The following is a 20,486-nucleotide window of genomic DNA, read 5'->3' as shown; positions in this document are numbered from 1 at the left end:
TGCCACAGAATTTTGGTTATCTAAGTTCTCTCTTCTTTGGTTTTTTTCCTCTTTTCTCAGTTTCTGCATACGTATATGTAGTGGATAGTGAAGTGAATTCGTTGTATATTAAAAGTTTGTTTCAGTTCCGAACGCAGACCAAGGTGTGAATTTCTTTTTTCCCCTTTCAACTCCTCTGTCTATTCAGGACAGAAGGAATCGTTAAGGAATTCGAGGAGTTATTAAAGTTATCATTACCTCGGTCCCTCGACCCTTAACAATTGGATATGCTTACATGGTAGGACAGTAATGGCTGGCAAGGGTTGGTCATAATGCTTGTTGCTATGCATTAGGGTTTGAAAATGCATGTCAAAATGCAATTTATTTCATGTGTTCTATTGTGGCAGACGTCATGCCTTCATCATTTTTCCCATTTGCTCCTTGGAATAGTTAGACGGAATTGCACATCTGCACTGATGAGTTTCACGATCTTTTACATTCTAGTAATCAGGCAGGCAGAGGTCTGAAATAGATGGGTAAAGTGATTACCCTGAGTCACTTGCAGTGTTGTCTTCTCCAAAATGACCTGTTCTTGAGATGCAACCATTGCAATTTGCTTTTTACACATTTTACTGCATGGACTGTGAGACTGGACAGACTTTCAGCACCATGCTCATCTTTATGGAAATGCAGATGAACTGTAAAAGTTAAGGGAGAAAAATATATTATAAACCCAAATAATTTCCAAGGTTGGAGCTATTTCCTTTTAGGCATCTATGTTTCTATTCCTGGCTTGTCTGTAGAAATAACATCTGCAACCTGTTTGTAATTTTGGAAAACAATCAGGATGCATTTTCAGTTCGTTCCTTATTCATACGACTGTACCCTCTGTGTGCTTCACTTCTCTCAGTTACACTGCTTGATATTTGAAAGGAAAAGGAAACCCCACTCAAGTGTGCTTCAAAGTGGTAGATGTGCAAAAATCTCATTCAAAAGCTAGAAATTGCCTGTACTATGGTTCTTCGACTCCTTTTAGTTTCACTGCTCTCCACTTGCAAACCAATGCTAGTGTTTCTTTTGTATGTAAAGAATTCGGAGTAGATTATGCAGCTTTATCAGGGGAGAGAAACAGTGTGAAAGGGAAGAAAGAGAATAGAGTTTAGGAGAACATCCTTGAATAAAAAGATTTTCTGTCATACGCTTGTTTTATTAATTTTATTTTAAAAATAGTGAGGGAAAACTTTGTGGGTTTGCCATCCTGTGTACTCCTATAGATCTTATTTTGAAAGTGTCAAAAGCTGTTTTCATGTTATAATGCATAACACCAGAATATTTCTAAGTGATGTATGTATAATAACAATGCACAAAAAATTATTAACAAAGACCTTATACAAAATCAAATTGTGTGAGGAAAAACTCCAACTAATCTCTCATATAGCATCTCTGACTGATAATTTTTTTTTTTTTGAGTAACAGCCCTTTTCAAAATGGAATACAATTCAATTTCCTAAATTGAATCCTTAGAGTGCATGTATGCCAGCTACATTTTCTTCACTAACACAAAAGCCTGTGGCTTTTGGGTAAATTGTCTGTAGTTGTAAAAAGCCCCAGAGGAGAAGAGTTGCCTTTGTGCTCTGTCTCTGTTAAACACAGGTCATCCAGACCAAGTGAATTAATGGAGTATATTATGATCTTATTAATGTATTCAAATGTTTCTTATAGTGATCAGGAGTGGCTGTAGTTCATATTGCATGATGTGAAAATATCAACTTAAAGAGAAGTACTATGCTAATTTGTAAATTTAACTGAGCTTTAGTTCATAAGATCTTAACTGAATGTTTTGTGTTCGGTCCTGATTTACAACACTTAAGCCTCATTGAGAGCCTGGTTTATGGCATATTATGTCTAAAAATGTTTTATTTTTCCCAAGCACATGCCTTTTAATCTCTCCATACTAAGCCTGCATTTGCTTAGGAAGTTCCTTCTCCATTGTTGAAATTCTTGATGAAAGGTGTGTGTTTAAGTATAAACTTGCAATGTTAATAAAACTAGGAAGTTAGTCTTTTGGAGAATTCTGGCATTCTCAGTTTCTCTTTCTGCACTCTAAGTTAAAAATCTAGCTGATTACTCAAGCTGGGAGCTGCTTCTACATCAAAACCTGTGCTTTGAGTTAGTGGAAAGAGTTTTAAAATGCTTAAGAACAAAGATGCTGCTCATACCAGAAGGGATTTGTGTTAAAATTGATATGGACATCACCTCTGCCTTCTCTGACAGACCAAATCTCTCCAAAAGAAGTTGCCAGTTTTCAAAACTCAGGGATTTAGAAACCGAGTCTCCTTCTCCTCTCTGCCTGAAAAAAAGATATCGTGAATTTACAGAAAACAATTTACTATGTAATAAAATGACCTCTGATGCACGTTTTTCCATATAGGGTCCTTCTGGACTGAAAGGAATTCTGGACTCACTGAACAAACATTATAATGAGGTATGATTTGATACAATGTCTGTCTGTGTGTGTTTATGATTAAGAATTATCTAAGGTGGAAGTGATCACAGTTTTGATCCCTGATAATCACATTCCAAATCAATGCAAAAGATAGATCCTTCCCTGTCCCCTTTCTGCATCCTTGTACAGGCACAGTGCACACCCCAGTCACATACCTACTGTGTCATCTGTCCTGCTGCCATGTGTCTTACCTCCAATCCATCTTCTACTCAGGTATTTTTGCTTGGTATAACTCAAAAAGGAGGTGGGTGAACAATGCAGCTGTTAGCATAGAGCACCAGCAGCTCCCCATTTCTAACCAAATTGCTCTAAACCATACTTGACATTTCTCCTTTATTGACCTACTCTGCCATGATTCTAAGAGTAGAATAGAAAGACAAGGAGGCTATCAATCCATGACGATTGTCCTGATATATTATACACTGATAAATATATTGTCTTGATTATAGAAGCATCTGTAGCTACAGACACTTCATAGAAAAAAAAATTACACTCGCATAGGACAGTGTTCCATGTGGCAGAGCTTTTAAATTCTTACCACAGGTGTTGCAAATAGTTTAAGCGGTGGTAGTGTCTGCCATTGTAAGGGGTTGTAATTCGAAGATCACACAAGTCCCCTTAATTGATGCCAAAGCGAGTACCTAATTTACCAGATTAGAAAATTGTATTTCATTCAAAGAGTGATGAAACACTATTACAGGAATATTTGCTTAATACAAAGGTTACCGTCTATATCATACCTTAAGTCATGCAAATCAAACCTGGAAGACATCCTTTTCTTTTAATATTAAAATGCATAACTATAAAAAGCAGGTGAATTCTGCTTTGCCCTGGATTGTTCATATAGGCAGATTTGTGCATCAGTAACTTCCTTTTTTTCCTCACACTACATAGAAAGATGAGTGCTAATTTTCTTTCCCTGCACTGGGAGGTACCAGGCAATCTTTCACATTCCAGTGTATAATTTGCAATGTGCCTCAATTATTTGCATTTGTAAGATGATATTTCAGTGATATTCTGGGGGTTTGGGGATTCCTTACACCACAGGAAATGGTCTTGTCATCTTCCAACATTTTATGAATCTTCTCAATGACATCACAAGGTCTTCTTTGAGTTTGTTTTTATTCAAGTGTTTAAACTTGACCACGTTTTTGTTGCTATAGAGATTTTAATATCCTTTTTTCCCCCTGAGGGTATTACTATGGCTTCTTTGCATTGGAGTTTCTAGGATTCATGAGAAACAGCTACCAAGAAATGTGGGAGATCAGTGAGAGAGATCTTAAGACCCATCGTAATAAATAATGTCTCTTTTTCTACAATTTCTCTGTTTCTTAGCAGATTATTTGTGATTGTTCTGATTTCTTTATGGTATCAATGGGCAGTTGTAATTGCACGATGGTTTTAAATAATGTGTTGCAACCAAGCTTTTCTGACTCAGTATCAATCACCTTATTGTATAAGGAGGCTGGCGTAGAAGTCTCTAAAAGCATCCTTTGCTTGATCCGTCTGTACACTGGAAAAGAGCACTATAAATACAAGTGCAGATTGCAGCAGCAAATTGTGCTGAATGGCAAACCAAGATCAGCAGTCTGTCTAATGAAGGTGAGGGGAACCTGCTGAAAATAAGTAGTAGCATTGATCCTTAACGGGGTGCAAGACACTGCTGGAGCATTTCTTCTCTCATTCTTCTTCCTTTGTACCTGTTCTTACCCTGGACTTTTTTTATATTCCTTTTTGTTATGTCTTTCGCATTTTCAGCGCAAGTGTGTTTGACACATGCGTTTTGTTCTCTTCATTATGCCAAGAAACCGTTTCTGCTCTCCTCTGTAGGTTACATTTCGTTGGTGATTTGTACATGATGCCTCATGATTTGTATTTATACACTCTAAGGCCTCTGTTACCATCCTTTGTCTGGGCTCTCATGGCACCTGCTTGTCATTTTTTCTACTTACTAATTATATATATGAGGTCGGTCACTTCAGTCTAATCTGTTTCTAGACATCTTTGGAAAGGGCATACAAATCAGTTTAATCTAAAATGTTCTCCAACACGTAAAACAAAAATGAAACCTTAACACAAAGCAACTGAAATGACATCACAGTCTCCCCGGGAAATGTTTCTAAATCATTATAATTCATAATAATTATAGATTTTTCTTGGCTAATTCATTAAAATTACTTTTCTAAATTTTTTTTCTTCAGCATATTTTACTGACATTTTGTTGTAAAGAGCAAATAACCTATAAATATGCGAAGAGCATAAAAGTATATATTTGGTCTAATAACCTCTTTTTCCTCCGTGCATGCAAAAGAGATGCACCACTCAGAATAAATCATAACTTATAGTATATTCCTAACAGCAGACACCTAGATGGTTCCTAGTCAAACAGTAGTCAACTGCTTCTCAACACTACACATGCACCCATCTTTGGGTATCTGCTACTTGCTCCAGAGCTGATTTTGATAATTAGGGTTGTAACAGTGTTATGAACCCTAAACACTGAAGAAGATCGTTCAGTACATTAATATTTGTAAAATAATCATGAATTTTGTTCAGGTTATATTCAGTTATCAACTTGTGAAAATATTAAGAGACTATAAATGTCACTTTTTAATGTTAATCATGATGTTTTCCCATTTTAGAGATATAGAAACTGGAACGTGGCAAGAGGAATTGGCTTGCTCAGGGTTCCCATTCAGCCCAGTGGCAGATGTTCTAGGAATTTAACTCCTTGGGTCCAGAGTCGAGCTCCTTTTTCAGGGTCATTGGTTTTGTTACCTTTTCCTTTGTCATTAAAAGAAAACGTGTTCTCCTTAGGTAGTCTGAGCCTGGCTTTGTGAAGATGAAACCATTTGCTTTATATTTTATTGTGTTTTTACCTTCTACAAAAGAGTAAATGGATGCACCTGAGCACCTGAAACCTGAACCCCAGATTCTTAGATCTGTCTCTTCTCTTTGAGGAGCAGTGTGAGGAGCCTTTTTGATAATATTCATTCCCTCTCCTTCTATCTCACTACTGTAGTAGACTTGCATTAGTTTATTTTACATTTCTCGCAGCTCAAAAGTAAAAAAATTGTGCTTTTGTCATATGAGTGAAGTAATTTTTATGGTTCTTTTCTAACATACTTGAAAAATGTACTGTAATAATGAGCATAAAAATATGTTCTTTGCATTGAGTTAAGAAAAAGAAAATCACAGATTTGCATAACAATATTCAACGTAGTCATTTCCCTTTTGTGCTTTTGTTCATCTTCTGCTAGTCTGGAGTATTGAATGCATGTCAAAGGATGTGTTGCTCGAATACATTTCTTAGATGTACTACATAGGCACTTAGTGGTAAATTAGGACTTCTGAATCGTTATGGTAAATAAATTGTTACTGTAAAGAAGTGGTGGCACATTCTGTTCTCTGATCTTTGTGGTGGCATTTCTTCCCAGAGTGATACAAGACTACTAGGATTACTTGGAACTCCTGGACCTAAAGGCCAGAAGGGAGATACTGTAAGCATTTTGGATGAATTTGGAGAAATTTCAAAGTGCCTATCTAACCCGTCTCTACCACCCTTGACACTGCATCTTTTGATTTATGACAATGGTCTTTGAAGGAATAGATTTTAGATATGACTCGCTCTTTGATCCCTATAGTCCAGTGCCCAGCTCACCCTGCTATCCTGCACTTGCAGCCCATGAGCCTGTCTCCTCTAATATATGATAACCAGAAAGGGGAAATGCAGGAAGAATTATGTGCAATTTCTATAACACTGTTTGAGGAGAAGTCAAGTGAGCTGGCCTGCTGCTGGCTAGGGGGAAAAGACTCTTAAAAAGTTGAAATTTAGAAAAATATTTTTAATACTAAAGCATAAATATTTAAATCAGTTTCTTGGTAACGATGGGACTTGCTATACCAAAAAAATTTATAGCTAGCCTTTAAAAATTACGTGGAGGTCAAATTCTGAATCACCACCGTATGACAGTATATTGTTTATAGGCATCTGTCCTGTTTAAATGGTCAATTGAATTTTTAACAACTAGTTGTCTTTTAAACTTGAAAGAAAAGAGGCAAGGTCTCTGGATATGTCACAGGATTCACATTTTTTATTGAGAATCCTGCCAATCTGCTACAGAAAACAGTCATTTAAATTAATCTGCAGATATTAAAGTCTTAGATTTCCATTGCAGTAAGTTAAGATTTTGTGCCCTATACAGAACAAAGTACAGTTGAAGGAGGAGTTTATCTGCATTTGTTGGTTTAGAAAAGTTTTTAAATATAATTTATTTTGTTAAAAGGGTCAAAAAGGAGAATTGGGAATGACTGGCACAAAAGGAGAAAAGGTAAATTAATTGCTTACTTCTGTGCTTATGTGTGGTACTAGAAGGTGGCTGAATGTACTGATTATGAATCAAATCTTGGAAAGTATTCTCAGAATAAAAAAAAGTATACGAGCATAGGAAAAGCTGTCAGTCTCTGAAAGTCCTTAGTAATTTACCCTAGCCCTTCCTTGAGAGTGTATTTATGTATGCAAGTAAATTTCCCTGTTCCAACAGCGCACAAAGTCCTGAACTTTAAACACATTCGGATTTTTACTGAATGCCAGTTTAAAACTATGTTTACATGAATTTATGACCAGTAATTGCCTCACAAATTAGATGCCATTCATACTTTTTCAAGTTACAAATGTGATCTCCAATTTCTGTATGAAAAAACAATAGTCTTTAAATTATTACAATTTATAAATAAACTTCCTAATTTTAATATATTTTAGTTTAAGCTTAAATTTTCCGGAATGATTTGGGGTGGGGAGATGTTACTGGGAAATAGGTGTGTATTGTGTTTTTCTAAGAACGTGTGATGTACCCAGTTCTTCATCTACTGAATAACAGGCATTTTGCTATTCGGCTGTTGGGCTTCCAGTTGGTTTCTTAGGTCATATTCTTGCGTCTAAACACTTTTCATGCAGACATACACTTTTTGTAGTCTGTTGATGTGACAGATTCATTATTTTGTTTGTTATAGAGCATTTCTGTTTGAGAATTTCTCAGATTTTTGTGCATTGTCACTCTTCTTAGTTCATGTTCCTGACCCTCCCTTGTGCTTGAAGGAATTGCATGTATCATGCTCGTCGAGAAATCAAGATCATCCCTCAATCAAACTTTTGTAATCCATGTATTTATAATTTACATAGTTTAAAAAAAAATTTCCAACATTTTTCAAGGACTCTTCACCAGAACCAGACATATTACTATTTACCATCTGAAATAAATCAGTGTTAACCTCTTCCCTATGTTTCCATAGGGAGAGCCTTCTGAAAAAGGGGACAAGGGAGATCCAGTAAGTAGACCTATGTTTTGAATTAATGATGTGAATAACTTGACGTGATTTTCATGCTGTAATTCTTTTTTTTTTTTTTTGTAGACCTTGGATAGATTGAGTGATTATGTAGGACAGCATATGCATTGTCTCCTTCTAACACATGCATCAAGTTCTCACAGGTTATAAATAAAAAAGACAGAAGCCCTGTTCTTCGGCATTTCTGTAGTCAGTACAGTTCATAAACTGAGTTTAAAAGACATGCATTTTGTTCCCTAATGGTTCTTTTTTTCAGTAATTTCACAGAATTATATATGGGGTGAACTGTATTAGTTTAATTGTTTTACCAGTTTCCAGTGTGGCATTTATTATCAAGCAGTTTTCTTATAGCCATTTTATGTGTGCATAATTTTTTTGTTATTTTGGAGGATGTTTTCAGAATGCTCATTCTGTAAGAATCTGTTTACTTCTATTGCTTGTTTTTAATTAACTATTGTCCTCTCATGACATCTGGCAAAATCTAGCTATGTTGTTTAACATACAACTGAAGGTTGCTCAGATACTTGTGATTAACATATTATAATAATGAAAATAAGACATACTGTCATAATGTGTGGTCTTGGAGATGAATACTGTGTCACCAGTACAGATTTAGTGAAGAATAGGCTTTAGAGTGGAGAAGCTCTTAAGCAGATGTGATGTTTCCAAACAATTTTTCTTTAAAGCTAGGAAAACCTGAAAACAGAAGTAGTTTGAAAGAGGAATGCCTTTCAGAGTTTGCACAAGGCATCAGAAATTCTTTAAAGCTTTCTTAATATTTGTTACGTTTGTAGACTGTATTATAATATTTTAAGGTAGCATATTAAACTCTTCATTGAACTTAAAGGTTTCACTTCTTATGGTTGTACCTGCTATTTTCAGGGAGAAACTGGAATGCAGGGATCAAAAGGAAATAAGGTATTTTTTTACTTATACACTTTATATGCATCTCTGGTGTATATAGCTGATACTGGGAGACAGAAGACTAAATTTGGATTTTTTTTTTTTAATATTATTAGGGTGAAATAGGAGACCCTGGACCACCTGGTCTTATTGGAAATCCAGGATCAAAGGTAGGTGGAAGGTATTTTTGTGGTGTTAGCAGACATTTACATTCTAGACTGTTATATAAGAAGATTCTGAATGCTATCAACTCTAGCTAGTCTTAAAGGGCAAAGAATGCAAATAGTTTATATCAAAAGTTTGTGGATGATCATGGCTATTTTACTTTTAGTTCATAAAATTCTTGTTGATCTCAACATCACTCAGCATGGAATATTTATGCAAAAATCAAATATTATTTGGTCACTGAAGAATATGAGCACTTATTTTGCAATTATAAATCCACTGGTAGTTGGGTGTATTCTCTTTATCCATCAGCAAGGCAAGGAGAAACCAGTGTCAGTACATTAGCGGTTCCTGTGTTTAATCCTATGAGACTGCAGGGAATGTCAATTGCCTTGCTTTGAAAAAAGTAACTGAAGCACTAATGTTCTTGAGAATCTCTCATCGTGCCTTGAATTGTATCGAAGAAAGGTAGAATTGGAAACTGTGAAAATTTAACCTTCACCCGACACTATTCGTGTTGGACGTGATTAGTACCCAAAATCCTCAGATCCTCAAAAGAAGTCCCAGGAGGAATAGATGCAGCTGTAGGGTCCACAGAAGTGTGGTCTTAGAAATGATTCTCTTGACTCCTTAAACTGCTCTTGGAGTCTAATGTCCTTCCTTGGTAGGAGCCACTGAAATAATAGTTGTTACTGCAGTTGATCTAGGTCACCTTCACACTGTATACCTTCCAGAAGAGGCTCACAGAGACCTAAAGGATCAATAGGGTTTGCACCAAGTCATCCTTTTATCTCTACATATCAATCCCCTTTGCTTTCAGTGCTCCAGAGTGCTGAGTGCTTCTGATGACCTCTGTTACAAAAAGACAAGGAACACCAACCACGTAGTTAAAAAATCACTTCTAGTTCTGTTCCTTGAGGGAGGAAATCTTAATTTGCTCCTTTTGATTTGCCTTTTCCTTTAGGTAGTGCCTTTGCATTTGCTTTGTATACATACTTGGGATTTTGTACGTACTTCTGTACTTCTTACTCCATGTAGAAAATAATTCTTAATGCCAAATGTTTCAATCTATTTATGTATCGGAATGATTTACACCAAATTACAAGTGTATTGCCTTTTACCTCAAGCGTGTATTGTAACATTTCACAGGGACTGCAGGGACCTCCAGGACCTGTTGGACCCAGGGGCCTGCCAGGAGAAGTTGTACGTATTGTGCAGTTTCACCAAGCTGTAAAAGTGTGGTATGTGAGCAGTTAGCCAGTGACGCTGTACCACAGAATTCATCATAGCTGCTGCTTTTGTGGGTGGTACCATAGCAATCAGGTGGCAAAGCACAATAGTATGGGATGCCTCAGGATAGAAGTTCTGCCATTTGTTTATGTTCTTTTCGTCCTTATGTTACCGTCTGAACAGGCAAGAATAATAATACTAATTATCATCTGTCTGATTCACAAATAATTAGTTCTACAAAAATCACTCTTATCTTGCAAGAGCAGGTAAAAATTACATCTCTAGCAAAGTTTTAATAATGTTATATCATGATCTGGAAAGGACTGTGTGTGGAGCAAAATGAGAAGGAAAGAGTACCCCATGGATTTAAATACACGGCCTTCCTTATTTCTTTCGATGTTTTTGTATTACTCTGAATTGTGTTACTTCCTGTAAAAGAGGTAAAGATTAATAAGGAGAACAGAATAAATAATTATTTATTATCTTAGAGTTTAGGTCAGATTTATAAGTAAAACTCATTAAAAATTTCATAATTTTCATATTATGAAAAACATTCAGAGCAAGATGTAATTCCGTTAAGGACAATATTAAAAACTATAGCCAGAGTAGAAGTGTTGGTTGGAAAGAATTTAATAAAAAAATCCTTTTTTAATTACTGTGCAATAGATTAAATTCCTAAAATGCTTCTGCAGAAGGTGATATGAGAGAATATTCTTATGATTGTTGGTTGATATTCCAATTTAATTGTGTAGGGGCTTACTGACAGTCATAAAGTACCTCAAGCCATTATATGGTTACTGTAGGTGAAAAATAGCTTATTTGTGAACACTGACAGGTGGCAGATAATATTTGTGTGTCCGTATGAGAACTGTCTAGCTCTCAAGCACAAGCCTACTTCTTGTTAGGTGCAATAGTAGGGGCTGCTTTTGAATTATAATAGTTCCTGGGATAAACAAAAATGCCACATCCCAGGGTCTCCAGTTAATAAAGAGACATGAGAGACTCACCACCTGGAAGCTGCTCACCTGTCGTGCTTCTGCACATAGACTATTTAGAAGGCAAGAACCAAGGGGTGAAGGTACCCAGAAGAAGTGGTGCCAAAATAGAAGGGTTCCTGAAAGGAAAGAGGTGTTGTCTTGAGGGGAAAAATCTAGACTGGTGAAGAGGTCCTGGAGGTGGGGAGAAGGTCGTGGAGATCAAGCAGGTGCATGGAAACCATTTCCAGGGACCTTAGCCACTAACACCTGAGACTAGTAACTGTGAGCAGCTGCACAACACAAACCAACATGCTGCCCAACCATCCAGCAGCAATCTCCCTGCTGGAAAGGGACGTCAGGACCCAGTGAACATAATCCTGCAGGGGAACAAGTGAGAGTGAGATAATCAGGAAGGGTAAAAGCTCTCATCTCGGTGGTTCTTAAACCCCAATATCCAAACCTGCAGGCTGTCCAATGGTGTCAGAAGCAGGATACAGATGGTTTACTGAACCTCAAGACCATGGTTTGTGGAGGGAGGCCCTCCAGGTGGAGCGGAGTGGGACAAGACACCTCACCAGAGATGCAAAGTGCCTGTGGTGCAAAACTGATGGGTTAGGATTGTCAAGGCAGTGGAGGGCGGTCTCAGCAGAGTTTTAATGTGCCTGTAATTATTATGCTTATGGGTGCCCCTCATTCTGGCCTGCCTACTGATTGGGGTTTGTCAAGGTGATGGGGCCCTCCTTCATGGGAGTTTTAGTGTTCCTGTAACCGTTATGCCACTGGGCAACAGACTGATGGGTCTGCTGGCCAGTCTGGATCCCTCACACTGGTAGACACCTCCCTAAAATCCAACAGCCTTTAGCTTTTGTGTCTCTGGGCAGGAAGAGCACAGGTGAAACTTCAATCCAGTCAGAATACGCTAGGAATCATCTTAAACTGTTAGGCACCCTTATACTAAGCTCAAAAGTTCCCTGGGCACTTGACATCCTAATATAGCAGAAGACCTCTTCTGAGGAGGTGGATGCCTTTCTCCCTTCCAAATTATGATGCAATCCCTTTATAAGTGAGCAGGCAACTATGTCGTGCGTAATCCCCATGTAAACTGAAAATAGTTTTTGGTGCACAGCAGTTGTCACATAACCTAACAGGTGGCACCTACCTCCTCTCCCTGTTTCTCCTCCTTGCCTTCCTTCATAAACCATAAAATGTTTTTGAAGTACCATTTTGGAGGTTTGAATGATTAGATCCAAGAAGACCAAGAAAAGCAGACAGTGGAGACCTTGGCTTTAGGCTAGCAGTTAGAGCATTCACCTGAAAAGAACTGGGATTTTGAGCTTTGCTCTGTGGGTTGGCTTTGTTTTTATCTTACTTCTACAAACAGAAGCATCTAGGAGCTGGCGTTGGTGCATTTTGTCCTGGGCTTTTCCACATGTGTTCTGAGACTACTTGGTGGAAGAGAACTCTTAATTTGAACTGGCTTAAGTCATATACTTCATTAATATTAAAATGCAGCTCTGAGCAGTGCACAGCTGGCAGACTTTTTATTGTTGACCTGTTAAAAGTCTTAGGGATGTGAGCAAAGTGACAGCTGGAGTATAGCAAATTCAGCTCCTGGCAGGGAAAAAAACTTATCTTCAAATCTGCATGTAGTCATTTTGTACTGTGTTACTTGCTGACCATTTCTTTAAACCTTATTTCCTACTCAGCTTAGGCACACATTTTTTAAATTGTGTCTAACTTACTTACCCGTCTTCTGTAACAATAGTTTGTAAGCATTTCCTGCTGGGCTTCTATTTATATATAGATCCCTAGTCTTACTGGGAAAGATAACAAAGTACTGCATTTCTGATTTGCTTGTGTTGCCATCATCCCATTGAGTTCATAAATTGCTGCTTAAGAAACTGCTGTTCCTCTGGATCTTTGATCAAGTGACATTATGAACAGATAAATACTATGTAGAATATATGTAGATCCTATATATAAATTATCTTGAAGACTCATATTTGTACACACAGTTCTAATATATAAAAACATGTATTTAAACATATTATAGAAACATGTATTGAGTTCCAAGTTCATTGTTCTGTTTTATCTTCTAAAGATGAAACATCATGGAATAACAAATGCAACAATTATTTTATGCAGCATGATGAAAATTGTGAAACAGAGAAAATTGTTTTACTTTCACTTACATCATCTAGCAGATTCAACTTGCTTCTTTCCTAAGATATCACTTAAGCTTAGTCCAACAAAAAAAATTGGAGAAATCCTTAGAAAGGAAGATAGGCTGTAAATATTCTATGTCAGTATCAAAATGGATGGGGTAGGACAGGATGTCTGATCCATAATCAGTAAATTTAGACTTCCATATAGTCTAATGCATTGATATAAGCAGAATATTTTTCATTAAAGTACTCTTTTTTTTTTCTTCTGCTTTGGATGGCTGAGTGAAACAAGTAGCTGTCTGTAATAAGGATGAATACAGCAGAGAGAGTGAGCGCACAGCTGTTGAACCCTCCTAGTGGCATGAAAGTGTTGTCATCCTTCATGTGTCAGCATTAATGAAACTATGTTTTACACTGTGGAAAAAATTAAAAACAATATGTTTAATTGTCTTTCTTAGAAAGTTCATTTTCCATTCCAGATTAAGTATCATGCTTAGATTTTACTGTCCAGTTTTGGCAATTTTATCATTTGTTGTGGAAATTACTGGTATTCTTAACAAAGTGCTTGATACAGTAGTTAGCTGAATGGCATTGAAGGGTTATGGAAAATGTTTTCTGCATTTATTACAGTGCAGTAAGAGAACACAATTTCACCTTCCTTATTATTTTAAATAGTTTTATTTAGATTTTAATCTAGTTCTTCCTGCATTTGTAACAAATCCTTCATGAAAAGGGTGAGGGGAAATACTGAAGTTAAAATAAAAATGTGAAAGATGAGAAGATTCAGACAAAAGACAGGCTTGAATAAATTTATTTTGCTGAAAATAGTTGTCTGTCCATTAAGTATATAAAACTTTTTAAAGGAATTTGGTGGATTAAATAATGTGCAGTAGTAAGAATTCACTGAGGCTTTTAAGATACAAATTTGAATAATTAACTAGTGCAGGAAATCATGCAACCCTTCGTAGGCAAAAAAGATGGGACAGTTATTTAAAACTCAAGTTTATACCTATTACCGCCTTCCTTGAAAAAAATGATAGCTTTTCAAGACTTGAGATGGTTTTGAAATTCAAGAAATAAACCTGTGAATCTGTGCCAATCATATTTGCTTTAAAATAAGCATTCATTAACTTGGACTCTTCAACATTTTGGGTCAATACTAATGCACAGTAAATGATCTAGTGTAAACTCATTTTCATCTGTAATTTTAGATAATCTTTAAGACAATAGTTATAAAAGTGTACAGTTATATTTCTATTAATTCCAGGGCTTACCAGGAGAGCACGGGGTACCAGGAAATCCAGGAGTTAAAGGAGACAAGGTATGTTTTAAGTGTTTTTAATAAAGCTTGATCCGTTAGCACAGACTGTCACCTCTGAAGTAACCTTCCACCATTCTGTAGTGCATCTGTGTGGCTGCTTTATGAATTGATTTTAAAATGTACAAGCAGCAACCCACTGTCTGCTCCCTGAAGATGCTGCAGGCCAGTTTGGCAACCCAATTACTGTAATATTTCAAGGAGGTTGCACTGGGCTCTTACATTAAATCTGTGGAGTGCAGAAATATCAGTTCAGGTTCTGACCACAGAACAGCCTTTTCAGTGTAGTGTCCTAACCAAACTAATGTGTGAAGTCCCACTTCACAGTCAGACATAGACATATTCATCTTGGTAGAGCACTTGGGCAGCTATGCTGTCTCAGATGCGAGCCAAGGCTGGGGTCTCTTTATGTACAGTATTTTGCTGTGTAGAAATATTTCAGTTAGCATTCAGCTACCTCAGCAAGAGCTAAAAATGGTATGTGTGTGTATGTTGAATCAGAGAAGGAGAGAAAAGAGGATATACAGGTATACCGTGAGCTGTGTGATGTGTTATGGTGTTTATATATTGTGGGATACAAGGGTAACTGGTAACATCCATTAATAGATTGTAGAAGTGAGGTTATGAAAAGGCAGGAAAAGAAAATAACTGTGAAACAATGACAAAAATGTACTGGTCTTGTAAAATGGGAAGTAGTGGATTCAGAAGGACTCACAGAGAATGATGCAGGAACATGTAAAAGATTAGGCAACAACAACAAAAAAGGCATAAATTCACCTGTGTAAGCAGGAGGAGTTGTAGAGTTGTGGAGCAAGAGATGCTGCATGCATTGAAGTAAGAAATAGATGCGTAAACAGGAATACAGTGAAGGCTCAGGGGTTTAGCACTAGGGATAGATAGGTGGAGAAAGACAATTTAAACCCATTGCGGTGAATTAATTGGCAAGGTTTAATGACAGTCTGTGTATTAGAGGTCTGGGGACAAACAAATGTAGATCAGCTGAATCGCAAAACGAAGAAAAAACAAGAAAATGCTTGTCGCTCTTCTTATGGTTGTGCAGTTCACACCTCCTCTCCTTCTGTATTTTTTGAAGGAAAATAGGGGGGTAGTTTCTTCTTCAATTCTTCTCAAAGTACTGACGCTTTCTAGGATGACCTTGATAATATTTAGAGCTTTTTCAGAAGAGAAAATTCTTACATTTCAATTAGTGATTCAAATTTATCTTTTAGGGGGACCCTGGTGGGATTATGGGACCACCTGGACATCCAGGTCCAAAAGGTGACATGGGACCTCCTGGACCAAGTCTGCCTGGAACACCAGTATGTCCAAAATCTGAAAAACCTTTCATGACTTTATTTCCTGTAGGGACAACTATTAAAGAATTCTCATTATTTAATGAAAGAAATCATAACAAATATTTTTGGATGTAATTTTGAAATTGAAATATGTATTGTACGTGCATTAAAATATAGTCTAGAAATAATGCAAGGCTTACACGTGCTCCTAGTGACAGTGGTATTAACAAGGAAGACATGTAAATCTGTCATAGTTTATTTCTAAAGGCTGGCAATAAAATTCAGCTAGTCTCTTTTCTTTCAAAACATGATTTGGTTTTTTCCTGGTTTGTTTGTTCATTTGTTTTTTAGGGTCGCACTGGTATTCCTGGAAACCCAGGTCCACGAGGACCAAAGGTATATTAAAAAAAAATATTTCTGTTTCTAATAATAAATAAAAAAAGATAATAGGCTCGTTTACATTTTCAGACCAGTTGTAACTGAAAGTCTTGTACCCTTCTCAGGGAGAAAGAGGACTACCCGGTGTACAAGGAGCACCTGGGGAGATGGGACCCCCTGGAATAGGCATTCAGGGATCACCAGTAAGTATACCAATGCCTAGAAATGGGGCTTCTCGCTGTGCATCGCTGAGAAACTGCAACAAGTAAGCAAAGCACAGGAAAAAGCCATGCCACGAACTCCCTTTCGACTCAACTCCCAACTCAGCATCTTTTCCCTTTATCCAGAACCAAAGATCTAGTGCTAAGTGAGAAATGGAAACCTTGGAGAATGGAAAGAGTCAATGGCTACTTTACCAATAAGCTTCCTAGTGGTGGTGCTGAGACATCTTCAGACTAATTGTGTCTGTTTCTAAGCCACAATTTTATGCAGTTGTCAGCCAAATCCAGCCTGAGTATTGGTACAAGAGAACAGGTGTATTCACCATTGTAAGTAATGGCATTTTGAAATCCGTGCTGGTACTGTAAAAGGCAATGACACATGGAAGAGATGCAGAAAGCTTTGCATCAGCTCCTAGCTTTTACATTTGTGATGACTGCTAACTACAAGCTTAGGTCTACTGCTTATAAATGAGAGCCTTACAGCACCTGGTATTATGCCAGGAAAGAGTAAAGTCCTGATTTTGCACAGCTTGCTTCACGCATTTCTGTGCAGTTTAAATTCAAACCTGAGGCACGGTGGTGCAGTGTATCCAGAGCATTCGTGCTAAATAACTTGTGCAGCAATAGCTGTTTCCGTTATTCAGCTTGTGTCCTAGCTTTCTTTCTATTACCTTTAAATAAAGCCATCTGCAGTGTCTTCAGAGTATTCAGTTAAAAAATTTATTATATTGGTGGTGTAGAAATTAGGTGGTACCTGTTATTACAAGGGTTCTGCTGTGGTGAATAGGTTGATCTCTGTTCAGTCCAAACCAATGTAGTTCAGCTGATACATTTCAGTTTATTGACAGGACTCAGGTACAGAGAGAAAATGTTTGAGAAGGGTGACTAGAGGTTCACTGAGATCTTAATCTAAAATGATAATCCTTAAAAATAATTTATTTAGTTAAAATATTTTCAAATTTGTATTTAAAATTTACCCATTTATATTTAAATAACCTCATTTGGTTTTATTCAACTGAATATCAGCTTTTCTTGTGAATATCCTAGCTAAAGAAAAAGTTTCATCACAGATCGCTATTCTTTGGTATTACTTGCCCTTAAAAATGGACCTCAACAAATCTTGACTTGTCCATTTTTTTTTGCAGAAGTTGATTTGCATTTAAAGCCAAACCTTAGAGCAAGTTTTTCATGCATTGAAAAAATGCAGTTTTTTAATTAAATTAATCTCTCATATCCTGAAAAGTGTAACTACTGATTATTTGGAGTTTACTTGCAGGGTCCTGTAGGTCCAACTGGATCAGCAGGTGTGCAGGTAGGATATAAGTTTTCTCTTTAATATAAAAAAAAAAAATTCATTTAAGAAGTTTACAGTAAAAGAAAAATATTCTTAAATCCTAAACAAAATTTCCTGCTCTCAGGGCCCTAGGGGACCCCCAGGATTACCAGGAACTCCAGGTACCCCTGGTATTAACGTAAGTGACAGTTCTCGATATATACAGCAAGAAGTAATGTGTCCATCACCAATGATTTAAGGCCATCAAATTTTACATTTGTTTCTAGGGCACTCCAGGAAGAGATGGAAAGCCAGGACTACCAGGCCCTCCCGGTGATCCCGTACGTATACACAGATTACTTGTGCGTTTGCCTTGGTGCAAATACTTTAAATTTTAAGGAAGTGAGATAACCTAGAAGTCCACTTAATTTAATTAATTTGTTTTTTCAGTGATTATATAGTTTGGTTTTATTTTATTTTACTTGATTTATATCCAGAGCTGCTGCAGGAAGGTGTTAGCAATAAGTATCATGTTTTCAGTTAAACCTTTGATGTACAGGTGCCAAGCAGTCCACAGGTAGGCCTGAGGATTGCCAACAATGGAGGGATAAACTAGACCCAAACTCACACAAATATTTCATCTCAGAGACAATAGTCAGCTTTCTGCAGAGAAGAACCTGGGAACTAGCTAGCACATATAAACTGTTGATTATCAGGGATCAGGATGGTGATTCTGATCAGTTGGTTCCTTGGTTCCTGCATTAGTGACCTGCTCCAGTGCTTTAAGAGACACTTAAGAGTATTAGTAGCTCCTCAAGGAAGCTAAAGGCAGGTCTATCGCTGGCATTGAGCATGAAGGTAGAACTCAAGTCAGTCACAAAGGCTGAGATATAAAATGAGCTTCTGTTTGGAACAGATATAAAAACAACAAGAAAAAGGCATTGTGAGTGCAATTATTTGAAAGACCAGTAAAGTCTATCAGTTAATAATCATTATAGATTGTGCAGAGAAAGCTGAGTAAGTCAGTGGCTTTTCTCTATCCATTTTAAAAAAATGCTTTTCAGAGAATACATAAAATGAATTTTAATTAATTTAATTGAAAAAAGAATTAGTTAAAGAGTTTTTGCTTATAGCATGAAGATCTGGTGTAATTCACCCAAAGAATGAACCAAAGCAGTCTCAAAAGGATTAGCAGATAACTTTGAGTACTTCAAGAAAGATGCAGCTTTTGAGGAAGGGAGAGGTGCTACAGAAAACGTGTCTTCATAGAAGGTGAATAGAAGAGGAACCAGAATATCATATGTCAGTTGAACAAATGATTACAAGAAAGATTTGAAATTTTTTTATTATTCAATTCTAAGAATGATAAAGTGAAAACACAAGATAACATAATTTTGTTAAGAACCAGTCATGGAATAAATCACATTTCTGTTTTTGAAAGGTTAACCTTCTTGGGAAAGACAGGGAAATAGTCATGTTATATACCTTGGCTTCAATAAAACTTTGAAACTGTCTTCATTATGTTTTTATAAGCAAGCAAAAAAACACTTGTTAAGTAATTCCCGTATAGTTAATGCTTATCAAAAAACATAGATATGAGTGTCTATCAGCAGATTACTGTTAAACTTGGAAAGAGAGGTCTCTCCCATGCCTGGTTCTTGTCAGCAATTTACTTTGATTAGGATAAGATAGATATAAACTAGATATAAACTCTGCAACTGGACTGGGAAGGGTTGCTAACTATTCAAAGATATAATCAAAACTTAAATTTCAGAGAGAGTCTGAAAACAACAAGATTAAATTTGAGACAGATAAGCATAAAGTGCTTAATAAGAAAAATCAAAATCCATAAGTAGAATAGGTCTGGAAGGCACAGTACACTGTAAACTAAATGTAAGTAAAAAATCTGGTGATGCTGTGAAATAGACAGGTCTAAACGGTAAAACCTACTAACAGAATTATTGCCTTTTGCAGTCCTGAAATACTCTTCTCATTGGGGAGAATGTTTTTAAAGGAAGATGTAGCAACTAGGAGTGAGTCCAGAGAATTAAGGCCTTTTAAACATTCTCGAAGCCCAGCGTATACCATACGCTTACCGAGTTCAGTGTACTCGGCTATGACTGCAGTGTGTGTGCAGTTAGGCTGGGCTTGCTGTGCGTAGATGTCGCGAAAGTCGGGGCAGCCAATGCAACACGCTTTAGTTGTTCAGAACAAGAGACTTTTATTCTTGGAAAACAACCTGTTTATATACACACTCTAGTCCACATGCCCTCTTCTGATTGGTTTCAAGTTTACTCTTCTGCCCAGAGATGCGACGACCCTCCAATCCATCCACTCACCCCACCTTTCTTCTGCCCGGTGACTCACCTCCTGCCCAGAGACGCACCCCATCCCCTATGCTTTGTTTACGGTGGCTAACCTGTAGTTTTCCATTCCTTTTAAGGATAAGCTTTTCTCGGCCTGCCGAGTCCACCCACACGTAGAGAGCAGATGAACTGTATGGCACAAGTGCAGTAGGCTTGCTCTCATATCTGGTGTGCCCTTGAAGCTGGATGTTAGGGCCTTTCACACTGAGCGTGTGGCTAAAATAAGAATATCATAAAAGAAGAGAGGCTGGCAAAGTTAGGCTTGTGTAGTCCAGCAGGAAGACCAACAGGTGACATGGTAATAGTCTGCCTATCTGTAAAATGTTGTCTCAAGGAGAAGGATGGGAAGTCAGACCGTGTAGGG

General features: G+C 37.2%; 1 protein-coding gene across 1 annotated transcript in view; it reads left to right on the top strand.

The window, feature by feature from the left end:
• Positions 1–3,880: 3,880 nt before the first annotated feature.
• LOC104499426 (collagen alpha-1(XIX) chain-like) overlaps positions 3,881–20,486 on the top strand; it is a 47,738-nt gene continuing 31,132 nt past the window's right edge. Inside the window, exons 1-13 of the mRNA XM_010142931.1 lie at positions 3,881–4,087; positions 5,923–5,985; positions 6,772–6,816; positions 7,778–7,813; positions 8,714–8,749; positions 8,851–8,904; positions 14,539–14,592; positions 15,819–15,908; positions 16,236–16,280; positions 16,388–16,465; positions 17,760–17,795; positions 17,902–17,955; positions 18,044–18,097. Coding sequence (XP_010141233.1) covers positions 3,881–4,087; positions 5,923–5,985; positions 6,772–6,816; positions 7,778–7,813; positions 8,714–8,749; positions 8,851–8,904; positions 14,539–14,592; positions 15,819–15,908; positions 16,236–16,280; positions 16,388–16,465; positions 17,760–17,795; positions 17,902–17,955; positions 18,044–18,097 — 852 coding nt within the window. The remainder of the gene's footprint in view (positions 4,088–5,922; positions 5,986–6,771; positions 6,817–7,777; positions 7,814–8,713; positions 8,750–8,850; positions 8,905–14,538; positions 14,593–15,818; positions 15,909–16,235; positions 16,281–16,387; positions 16,466–17,759; positions 17,796–17,901; positions 17,956–18,043; positions 18,098–20,486) is intronic.

Source organism: Buceros rhinoceros, unplaced genomic scaffold (genome assembly GCF_000710305.1).
Source record: "Buceros rhinoceros silvestris isolate BGI_N320 unplaced genomic scaffold, ASM71030v1 scaffold17939, whole genome shotgun sequence".
Lineage (NCBI taxonomy): Eukaryota > Metazoa > Chordata > Aves > Bucerotiformes > Bucerotidae > Buceros > Buceros rhinoceros.
This window is presented reverse-complemented; position numbering and strand designations above follow the sequence as displayed.